The sequence below is a fragment of the Physeter macrocephalus genome, chromosome 2, assembly GCF_002837175.3.
Source record: "Physeter macrocephalus isolate SW-GA chromosome 2, ASM283717v5, whole genome shotgun sequence".
NCBI classification, from domain to species: Eukaryota; Metazoa; Chordata; class Mammalia; order Artiodactyla; family Physeteridae; genus Physeter; species Physeter macrocephalus.
In genome coordinates this window covers 104,244,185-104,255,969 of record NC_041215.1, presented here as the reverse complement: position 1 = coordinate 104,255,969, position 11,785 = coordinate 104,244,185, and the positions used below count along the sequence as shown (strand labels likewise).

The 11,785-nt window shown below is 42.9% G+C and overlaps 2 protein-coding genes across 2 annotated transcripts in view; one reads left to right on the top strand and one right to left on the bottom strand.

The window, feature by feature from the left end:
• The window catches only part of SGO2 (shugoshin 2), a 47,965-nt gene extending 41,220 nt beyond the window's left edge, over positions 1–6,745 (bottom strand). Inside the window, exon 1 of the mRNA XM_007113459.4 lies at positions 6,655–6,745. The gene's annotated coding sequence lies outside the window, so the exon portion shown is untranslated. The remainder of the gene's footprint in view (positions 1–6,654) is intronic.
• A 189-nt stretch (positions 6,746–6,934) lies between these two features.
• The window catches only part of KCTD18 (potassium channel tetramerization domain containing 18), a 28,402-nt gene continuing 23,551 nt past the window's right edge, over positions 6,935–11,785 (top strand). Inside the window, exons 1-3 of the mRNA XM_007113461.3 lie at positions 6,935–7,065; positions 9,449–9,684; positions 11,241–11,452. Coding sequence (XP_007113523.2) covers positions 9,525–9,684; positions 11,241–11,452 — 372 coding nt within the window. The 5' untranslated portion in view covers positions 6,935–7,065; positions 9,449–9,524. The remainder of the gene's footprint in view (positions 7,066–9,448; positions 9,685–11,240; positions 11,453–11,785) is intronic.

Sequence of the window (11,785 nt, the reverse complement as noted above, 5' to 3'; positions counted from 1 at the left end):
AGTGGTTGAGAATCCGCCTGCCGATGCAGGGGACACGGGCTCGTGCCCCGGTCCGGGAAGATCCCACATGCCGCGGAGTGACTGGGCCCGTGAGCCATGGCCGCTGAGCCTGCGCGCCCGGAGCTTGTGCCCCGCAACGGGAGAGGCCACAACAGTGAGAGGCCCGTGTACGGCAAAAAAACAAAACCAAAAAACCAAAAACCAAAAAACAAAAAACTCATTTTCTCTTGCCTTGATACTTGAAGGACAGGTTGACTGAACATCCTTGATTTACACTTTTTTTTCTTTGTGTTTTTAAAAGAATGCTATTCCACTGCTGCCTTTCTTGTATATTTTTGAGCAGGCTGGTCCCAGTTTAATTCTCTTGTCCTTGTAATTTCTTATCTTTTTTGTTTGAAGGCTTAGGTATTTTTTCTTTATCTTTGAAGTCCAATAGCTTTACTTGCATATGTTTGGGAGCTGACAATTCTGATTTAATTTCCCCATGTAATTTATGGGTATATAGAATTATCAATATATCTTCTTTCACATTCTGAACATTTTTTGGATTTTAAATATAGTTCTGTTTCATCGTTTTGTTTAGGCAGTTTAGGGACTGCCATTATTTGTATGTTTTTTCTTCTTTCTCTTTCATTTCAACCACTTCTCTCTGATCCTAATTACTTTTAACTTTGTATCTCATTTTCATTATCTTGGTTATTTTTCTGCCTTTTTTCAATTTCCCTTGTTAAATTTTCACTTGATCTTATTTTCCCCCAGAATCTTTGCAATTTATTCTTCACTTCTGTGATAATTTTTCTTTTTCTCCTATTTTCTTTCCTGGATTCAACCTATTCCCTTCTCATTTCTTCCTGTTTCTTTTTTTGTTTGTTTGTTTCTATTTTTTAATTTTTGAATTTCTAGTTCAAGGTGGTTTTTCATATTTCCAAAGTGGATATTTAATTCACTTTGGAGTTTGTGTTGTAGTTTTTTTGTTTTTTTTTTTCTGCTTTGGGATAGTATTTTTGGGGCGAAGCACTTTTTATCAGCTGAAGTTGTCTTGTTTTCTGTTTTCTTCTTATAATAGCTTTGTGTATATTTACTCTGTTTTCATCTATCATTTCAAAGATTTTTGAATGGTTTATAAGATTTCAGGTTCAAAGGTGTCCTCTTCTGCAGTGAAATACTTTCTTAATGGATGATTCTTGTGCATTTACGTGTATGTATGTATGTGTGTGTGTGTGTGAGTGATATGGGCTAAAGATTGCATATTTTCACAGCTTTGGATCTCATTTTTCTTACTTGACCCTAAATTTCCTTTTACTTCTTTTCCTCTTCACCAAGTTCCAAAAGGTGCCTCTCCATTCCTTTTTTTCCCTTCGATACCAGAAGCAATGGTTTTCACACACTGTCACCTTGAATTATGTGCAGCTTTAATTTTTAAAAATACATAGTAAGTGCTTTGATCTACGAGGGTTCTTTACCAGTATTTTAGCACAAAAGCAGACTTTCTCTTTTTTGTGGTTATCTTAGATCAATCACAGGTCCACCAAGAGCCTTCTTCTTTTTTTGTGGCAGGAGAATGGGGCACAGCTTGCCACGATTTGGTTTTTATTTTTCTACTTCCAGATAATTTGAAGTTTGGGCATTCTCTCTTAGTTATGCAGATGGCATGGGTTTTGTGCAGTTTTATTTGTTATCTATTCTGTATTCAGCTTTTTGGAGAATGATTTGGGAGATTCAGATTTACGCTGTGATGGCTGCTATTATGTTGGCTACTCAGGAATTCCACCCCTAGTATTATTTTGATGGAAAATAACACTCTGCAAAAGGAATTTTTAAAAGAAAAACAATGCCGCTCATCCAGGTTTTGTGAGTAAAGGGGCAACCGGACACCTCATTCTCTTTCCAATACCTTGTCCTGGGTTGGAAGGAGGGGGCTGCTTATGGTTTGGGAATCTTTTCCTAAAGGATGAACATAAAGTTATTTACTCCTCCTCAATCATGACAAGTCCCTATCTTTCCCATTCCAGGAAGAACCAGAAGAGGAGGGCAGTCTTGAGTCTGATCAGGTCTATGACTCAGGCTCTGATTTATCTGGTGCTTCCTATCTCCCTTCCCCTCAAGCTCCTATGCATCAGAGTTAGGATTATCTTTTACTTCTGCGAGAGCTGGTGGAGGGAATAGTCACCCAAAGGCTTTCTTAATGCTTGGGTCCTTATAAGACCTGTGCATTCACTCAGTTTACCATAGACTTGGGAGCAGCCAGAGGGTGAGGTGACCCAATACTACTGAGCTAAATACCTGGGCTTTGGCTTCAACTTTGCACTAATAGAACATTAGGATTGTTCTCATCATGGCTCGGATCAGTGTTTACCTTAATCACCCCAATAGTTCCAAACCCTCAAGTTGTCCACTGTTATCTGGGGTCCTAGTCCCATATTGCCAGTATGTCTGCCCCTCTGAGCCAATCCCCCATTCTTCCTATTCCTCTCAAACACTTCCTCTGAGCCCTTTAAAATTCCCTTTTTTAAATGACCCATCTTTTTTTTTTTTTTTTTTTTGCGGTACGCGGGCCTCTCACTGTTGTGGCCTCTCCCGTTGCGGAGCACAGGCTCCGGACGCACAGGCTCAGTGGCCATGGCTCACGGGCCCAGCCGCTCCGCGGCATGTGGGATCTTCCCGGACCGGGGCACGAACCCATGTCCCTTGCATCGGCAGGTGGACTCTCAACCACTGTGCCACCAGGGAAGCCCCCCATCTTTTTTTTAATGCACGTTCTCTGCTCCTAGAGGACCTACTTACTTCCTCTGTAGCCTGTAGCCTCTCAAGAAGTGACTGCTTTTCCTTCCACTCCCCACATACTTCAGGGCCAGGGTTGGTGTCCTCTCTTCTCCCATCACTGCTAACAAACAATTTTTCCTCCTTCCTTTTTCTAAGCCCTAGCTGATCTGAACTGTAGCCATCTGGACACAGTATCTCTCTTTGTCTCTGCAATGTAGTCTGCTAAGGTTCTTCTAATCATCCATTATTGATGACAGTAGCTTCTGTTTCATCATCTTTCTCTCTACACCTGCTCCACTCTTGTGGACATTGCTATTCATGGGGAAACTCATCTAATAATCATCATTCGTTAAACTTCTCACCTCCATTAACCTTTCTTCCACCCCATCTCAGCCTGGAACCTTGGCATTATGGTCATTGAATGACCTCCAAAATCTTGAATTCAGTGTGATATCCTTTGACTACTGCCTCCAATTCTTCCAGCTCACTTACTCTTGTACTCCTATTTAAATAACTCCTCAATTTCTCTGAGATCTCCAATCCATTAACTTCACTACTTTTTCACTATCCATCACCACCGTTATATAGTTATTTCCCTCATTATCCAGCTTAGAGTCCATGGTCCTCCATGGGACTCAATCACTTACAAGCATCCTCAACTCTCACCCCTCTCTCCTTGTATTACATCACTTGATTAAATCTCAACATTAGCTGAGGCCAGTGATCTACTTCCTCAGCAGCACCTACCCTGAAGCTGTTGAGTGTTGCTGGGTAAAAGTCACATAACTGGGATGACTAGTTTGCCATCCATGTATAATGATTATAATCTTCAAACAGGCTCTCGTTCTCTCCGAGCAATCCTGTCATGTTTCTATAGAAAGTCTGCCCTTTCAATTTCTCAAGAAAAGTAATTCATACATTATCCTCCTTCCTCAAACCTCTTCCACCCCTCATCACCTTTACTCTTAGCCTCTGACCTTGCTTTAGACTTAATTGAGGAAGTAGGAGCCATTCAATCAGAATTTCCTCATTTTTCCCACTGTGAAATCTACCACTTTACCTGAACTGAAATCTATCTTGTCTGTTTTACCTTCTATCCCTGCTCTTGTCAAACAGAAATCCCTCGTGCTCTGGCTCCAGGACCCTTTTGCCTTCTCAAGCATTTCATTCCCTCAGTTGTCCCCCCTTCTCCCCTGCGTCACCAATCTCTACCTACCTATTGGATCATTTCCATCAGCATAGCCTGCTCTAGTGACTCTCATCCTAAAACTCCATCCCTTGACTTTGTCTCCCACCTCAACCACAGACCTATTTCTCTCCTTCTCTTTCTTCTCTACAGTTATATCCAGTCTGCCATCTCACATTCACGCTTCAACCCACTTTCCTCTGGGCTTGCATCCTTATCACTGCACTGAAACTGCTCTTGTCAAGGTCACCAAGAACTCCTATATTATCAAATCTGGTGGACTCTTGATCTCCTAGCATCATTTTACATAAATGACACTTTACTTTCTTGGTTCCTGTAGCTTCATATTCTCCGGCTCTCTGGCTCTTTCTTCTAAGCCTGAAATCTAAGTATTGGAGTCAGTGTTCCATACTATTTCTTCTTAATTACCTGCCCTTTATGTGGGTGATTTCATCCAGTTCCATGGCTTTAAATGCTGATGCCTTCCAAATTCACACCTTCAGCACTACCGTACTTCACTCCTGTGCTCCAGATTCATTCAATGGCTATTTGATCTCTTTACTTGTATGCCTGTTTAACATCTCAGTTTTAATAGTCTAAAATACAGCTTCTGATCTCTCCCATAATTTACCATTTCAGTAAATGGCACCATCATTCAGCTGTTCAGCCAACAATTTACACGTAATCCTGCATTTCCCCTTTCCCTCATATGTGGCAGCCACGAAAATGTACCTCTCAGATGTCTGATTACAGGGAGCATTATTGACTGATGTACTCCACATACTGTGCTCTGAAATCTATCACCGTGTTCCAGGCTGCACTTACCACTGACTGCTCCCAGCCAGTGACTGAGTATGGCAGGGATACTAAGGCAGGCCTATTCCTAGGAGACATAAGACTCCTTTGATGAGGGACATTGGCTTTCCTGAAACTTTCTTGAACTGCATCATATCGACTTTTCCTAATCTGCATCTAGTCTAAAGGCTCTCTCAGTCCCCTTCAGATCCCTCCCTATTTTTTCCTCACAGGTGTCTCCCCCAATAATCTTTTTGCAGGTTTAATCTGATCTTGCTGTCCACTTCACAAAGAACCTGAACTAACACATCATAGCTGATCATCAGCAAATTTAATGTCGTTTCTATTTCCTAAATACATTTCTTGCACTCATCCACTTCTCTCTATCACCATCGCCACTTGAGTAGAAGCTATGCCATTTGTCCCCTGGATTCCTGCAATAGCTGCCTACATTCATTTTATGCCTTTTCAATCCATTCTCATCACAGTAGCCGGAGTGAGTTTTTAAAAATATTAAATCGATCATGCCATTTCACTGCTTAAAACCTTTTAATGGTTTCCCATATGCTTAGAGTAAAATTTAAACTACTTCTGCCACAAGATGCTTTACAAGCTGGTTCCTGCCTCTCTTCTCAGCTTCATCTCTTATCACATTCCCCCTGGTCCCATGCTCACCAAGCTCCAGACATACTAGTGTCCTTTCCCTTCCTACAAACTGTCAAGTCCTTTCCTGCCTCAGGGCCTTTCCACTTGGTCTCCCTTTTTCCTAAAATATGCTTCCCCCATCTCTTCGGAGGATAGGCTCATTCTCATCCTTAGTGCTCAACTTAAATGTCCCCTCATCAGTGAGAACTTCTCCCAAGCCATCATCTCCATCCAACATTATCCTATTTCCTTCCAAGTGGTTATCACTGTCTGTAACTATTTTGCTTAGTGTCTGTTTCTCCCACTTGAACAGGAGCAGGCAAATTATGATCCACGGGTGGCCCACGCTCTAAGAATGGTTTTTACATATTTAAGTGTTTGAAATATTTAAGAATATTTCATGACACATGAAAATTATATGAAATTCAAATTTCAATATCCATAAATAAAGTTAGAAGGTAGTCACTCTCATTCGTTTATGTATTATCTATGGCTGCTTTAACACTACAACAGCAAAGTTGAGTAGTTATGTATGGCCCATAATATTTAAAAATATTTTATATATAAATATATAAAAGCCTAAAATATTTACAGATAAAGTCTTCTGACTGCTGCACTAGAATGGAAATGCCATGGGACATTAGGTCAAGGACGTTGATTGTCTTGTTCAGTCCTCCACTCCCAGTGTCTGGTCCATAGCTAGTGCTCAATAATTGTAGGTTGAACAAACCTTCCTCCTCTCCTGGGTACTATCAATATCTGAGGGGGTAGGTGGGCTTACCTCTCATTGGCTTATTCCCTTCTAAGACACAGTGAGAAAAATTAGGAACCAATTATTATTGAGTCTGGGAGAGTACCTTGAGAATAGGACTGTGTTTTATTCACTTTGAAATACCTAGCAAAGTCTCTTGCACAAGGTAGGCTGCAGCTGGAAACCAAAAGAACTCTTGGGGTTACTGTTAAGAGGAAATTAGTGCACGCAAAGCATTTAGCAGAATCTCAGGGGTACAGAAGTATTCAATAAATGTTTGCTCCTGCCTCAATTTTCCTTACTGTAACAGGAATAAAAATATAGGGCTGTCACACAGACTACATAAAACAAGAATGCTCTGTGTGAAACAGCTTTGTAAGCCACAAACACTATCCAAATGCACAAACATTCAAGTGCAATATATGAATGACTCTTGGCATTGAGCAACCCAGTTTGGAGGGAAGGGCCCTCCCTCATCTAGAAGTGAAAAGACCTAACTCATCCTAAGTCTTACCGCTTATTAACTGACCCTGGACGATCACAACTTCGGTGTTGTTTTCTTCAGGTGTAAAAGCCGCCTCTGAACGGACAAGACCGTCCCTCGGGGATCCAGCCTGCGTCTCTATTTGTGTCCTTTCCTTTCCCGGCATGGTACCGAGACTGCCAGACCTCACGCCCTCCCCAAAGCAGGCTGCGGCGGCCGGAGATGGGGGGGACCAGCCCGGGGGCGGGGCTCTTGAGGGGCGTGTCCGAGGCGTGTCCGGGGTGGGGCCTTCCTCTCCCGGCCGTCGCCGCCAGGCTGAGACGCACTAGGGCGGCACTGGGGCCGCGCTGCTACACGAGTTGCCGAGCAGCCGGGGAGGCGCTCACTTCCGTGTCGGGCCCCGTGGCGTCCGGCGCCCTCGCCGGGCCAGGCGGGTCGCAGGTCAGTCGGGGAGGCCGCCTACCCCGCCCATCCCGTGCGGAGGAGCTGGGCGCCGGGTGGGCCGCGGGCCCGGGAGGCGGCAGGGCCCCCGGCTGAAGGGCCCGGGCTGCGCTGATAACACGGGCGCCCGGGGCTGCAGGCTCGGGCTTCGGGCCGATTCGGGATCCCCGGACCGCGGGGAGACCCCCGCGGGGCTTTGTGGTGTGCCCCTCCCCTTTCGTCCCGCGTCGTGGGAGTCCCTTGAGCGTTTCTCAAAGTAGGGTCCGCGGGGGGACTCCCGACCGCACCTAAGACTTTCTGAACCAGAGTCTTATGTCGTTGCCCGGGAATCTGCATGTTCAGCAAGTGTCCCTGATGGTTTTGGTGCAGGTGGTCACGGAACCGCAGTCTGGGCACGCTACCTCAGAGGGCTGGGCACCGTCGACCCAGCAGGGAGTGCAAGTGGGTGCATTTGAAGGTGGGGCCCTTTGACTGGCCTTGAAATGGTGCTGGTCCTCTGCCTTAGGGGTATCTCTTGAATCCTTGCGCCCAGGGTGCTGCTGTGTTCCTATTGCCATCCACCGGAGTCTTCAGACGGACAGACGCTTAGTGAGTGAAGTGCCCAGGTCAGGAGCCTTAGGAGTGAAACAGTGCTGAAGGAGTCGGTGTGGGGTGCAGCTGGAAGAACTTGGATGTGGTCCTGCTGACCTGGATTGGGGCTGACTCCACCACCTATGGCAGGGCAGCCCTAGTGTAGACCCTGCACACATTACTATTTCTTTCTCCAGTGCCCTCTCCTGTCAGTAGGGACAGTAACTCCTACCCAGTAGGGCTTTTGTGTGAATGAGGTCATGTCTGTCAAGTGTCTCCTACAGTGGCTGGCACATAGCATTCAGTAAATGGGAATTGTTAAGGGTGATGCAGTTTATAGTCCCCCAAATTAGGGATTAGTCAAGTGGAATAATATGTGGACAGGGGTACAAAGTATATCTGGGAGAACTGTGCAAGGATTCTAACCGGGGTTGCTTGGGAAGGTCATGTAAGCAGTGAGGTTTGCCTGCAGCTTTGAAGAATAGACAGGATTCCAGGGAGCTGGTAACAGGGACAGCGTGAACCAGTTCCATTCCAGGCCTCAGAAGTGGTTCTTTCACGTGGTTCATTGTTGGGCTGCTCCTTGGACTTTTAGGCAGTGTAGGAAGTCACATTGATAAGTGGATTTTGAAGGCTGGACTGTTGGCCCATAATAGTTTCTGTCTACTGTGTTTCACACACATGGTGTTCCTCAGACTCGAATGGTCTCCTTCTCTTATTGGAAATTGGCTAAATTGGAGCATCTGTGAAAGGATGCTCAAAGTTGATGGCAAAGTGAATGGCCATGGATGTAGCTGAGCCTATTGGTCGCCATTTTACACTTGCTATGAGATGTGAAGATACATTGGGAGTACATTTTTCCTCAGGGTATTGTTTTAGGTTCTGTAGGAATGCCACAGTCAGCTGTGGTTCATCTATCTCCAGAATGGATTAAGAAATAAAATCCTTAAAATGTCTCTAAAGGTTCAGCTATTTCAGAGGGAAGAAGCCAGATGATTTAGAGATGTCATTTGTTGTTCTTCTGGACCAGTTTGGCTTTTGGTATACATGGAATTCTGATCTCAGTTGATAAATTATATATTCCTTAGTTACCTAACTTAAGAATTACAACTACTGTTGTTAATAATTTCTGCTCTTATGTTTCCTTAAATCTCCAGAGCCAATATAAAGTCCTTCAGTATATACCCTCTTGTAAATTTTTATATTATTATAGATAATATTTATCATTTATTGAGTACTAACTCTGAGCCAGAGACTGTTCAATATGCTTTTTATATTTTCTGTCAATTACTCCTCTGATAGTCCTTTGAGGTAGGCATCATCCTTCCCTCCAATTTAGAGATGGGGAAGCAGGCAGAGGAGGATAAGTATTTGCCCAAGGTCCCAGGCTAGTAAGTGGTAGAGCCTGATAGCCTGGTTCCATGCTACATGCTGTTCCCCTCTGCAAGTCTACACAACTCCCTCAGACTTACTGTAGTTTAAAAAGATATGTGAATACTGAAGATCATAAGCACACCTCACCTTTGCTTTATATGTAACAGACAATGCATTATCTTGTTTAATTCTTTAAACAGTCATTTCAACAGCTCTGATTTGGTTGGTAATACTTTATTATCATTTATAGATCCTCTGAGCCAGAGTTTTCCAGCTTCTCAGCATATCTCAAACTTCTTTTGTATTACATTAAATCCTTCGATTCAGTATTGCCGGTGCTGAGGAATTTGTTTTAAACCACTTTAGAATGTATTTATTTTTATTACCTATTTCATGTATTGTTGGAAATGTCAATGGTGATTGTCCTTTGTTTTTACAGAGAGATACTGTGACCACCATTGTTTTGCAGTTTCTGAAAGTGTTTCGAGGCAAAACTTCAGGTGTCGGAGAGAGCAATGGAAGGTCACAAGGCAGAAGAAGAGGTGTTGGATATTCTTCGACTGAACGTGGGTGGCTGTATTTACACAGCCAGGCGGGAGTCCTTGTGCCGCTTTAAGGACTCAATGCTGGCATCCATGTTCAGTGGTCGTTTTCCTCTAAAAACAGATGAATCAGGTAAATATCTAAAGTCTGTAAGCATTATCATGAATATTCATTAAAATAGGAGTCTAGTTTAAATTCCCTTTAATTTTTCTAATTACAACAGCATGTATTAGCTTACTATGTTAATTACTGAGATCATTGGGACTGTATGGAGATTCATTAAGTACATGGAGAAATTAAATACCAGTTTCTAGAATCTGTGATGCTGTCACTAAAAGTTGACAAAAAAGTGAATGTGTGTAAAGGCCAACCATCACCTAATTATGGGGATTAATCATATTTTGAAAGTTGTTCCATTCATACAACTCAATGGGTAAAGGTATTGAGCCTGATTAAATATATTAGCTTCTCTCTGTGTTTTTCAAGTTAAAAAATGTATTTCTCTGGAGAAAGGAACTGCCCTCATAGCTGATAGGGCAGGTACTGTCAGTGTAGAATTAGTGTTAAACTCACACCTAGTCCAGCTGCAGAGCCTTGTGTGGGCAGATGTGTATGCCTAAGAAAACATCAGTTCAGTGATACCGTCAGTCACCCAGGACTGAAAATTGGTGTTTCAGAAGAAACTGTAAAATACAAGGGTTAGGGTCCTGGGGCCACTCTCTGCTTTGAGTGCTCTGAGGTTCACTGAACCTACTACTGGTGGTAAAGAAACTTCAGCAGAGCAAGTAAGGCTTTTTGTACATCTTAGGCGTTGTGGGGCTCGTAGAACCCACTCTTGCTTCTGTGTTAGAAAAAAGGGATTGAGGAGCTCAGAGCATGAGGAGCTGTTAGTAACCCTGGGTCTGGAGAGATTGCTTTGCCAGATGAATGGCAGTTGGAAGAATGGAAAACTCACTGATGTCTGGTGCCCAGGACTTGATGTCCATCTGGACAGAAAGTTTGTTGGTGTAAAGGTGGTAAGCAGGGACTGAGTTGTTTCCTCTGCCCCTTCTTAATCCCTTCTTAAACTAATCAAGGGAGGAAGGAAATCATTGAGTAACTTCACACAGAAGTGTTTTTTTTGTTTTTTTAATTCTGCTGAATTGTCTACAAAAAGTCTTTTATCATAAAGTAGTACCAGCATAGCATTTCTTTTCTAAAGTTTAATACAAAGGAACTAACCTAATAAGTCTGAACAAATGGCATGCCCAGAGCTAGGAACCCAGGGTTTATTTGTTGGCAACACTGCCGGTCGACTTGTCGGGTCACTGACATACAAATGCTGGACCCTATTATACCCTCATTAGGGAGGAACTCCATACACCTTTCCTGGCCCAGCTGGGTTGAGATTAGGGGTAAGCTTCTGTTTCTACCAGCAGTCTAAGGTCTCCATGGCTTTTGCAGAGGCCATAGTGGGAATATAGTCCTTGCATCGAAGATTTCTAATGGAATACGTTTTCCTTGTAGGTGAGAATACAGAGGCTCCCCAAATTTGACTAAACCTATTTGAACACTAGATATTAACTTTCTTTTGAGAAAGAAACATTTCTAATTGTAGAGGTCTTCAGTCTAATTCTAGTTTGACATGTTGAAATTTTACCATGGTCATTGGTATCTATTCAATCATTTTTGAACTGAATATTTTCTAGGGGCTTGTGTTATTGACCGTGATGGACATCTGTTTAAATACCTTTTGGATTATCTTCACGGAGAAGTTCACATTCCCACAGAGGAGCAAACCCGCATTGCTCTGCAGGAAGAGGCTGATTACTTTGGCATCCCTTATCCGTACAGCCTGTCGGACCACTTGGCCAATGAAATGGAGACATATTCTTTAAGGTCAAATATAGAACTTAAAAAGGTCTTGGCATTTTCTTAAGTTTTACAATATATGTATGAATGTTTATCTAATATTCATTTATTATGCACAAAGCAATGTATGTTATTTTATATAGCCCATGTTGTAACATAAACCAAAATGAGACAGTTTTACTTCTTACAATTTTTTTAACTGTATTATATACCTTTATTTGTTTTGTTTAGTTTGTTTTGATTTGATTTTATTTTTTTATACAGCAGTTTCTTATTCATTTTATACATATTAGTGTATATATGTCAATCCCAATCTCCCAATCCATCCCAACACCACCACCACCCCCCCCCACCCTCCCCCGCTGGTGTCCACACACTTGTT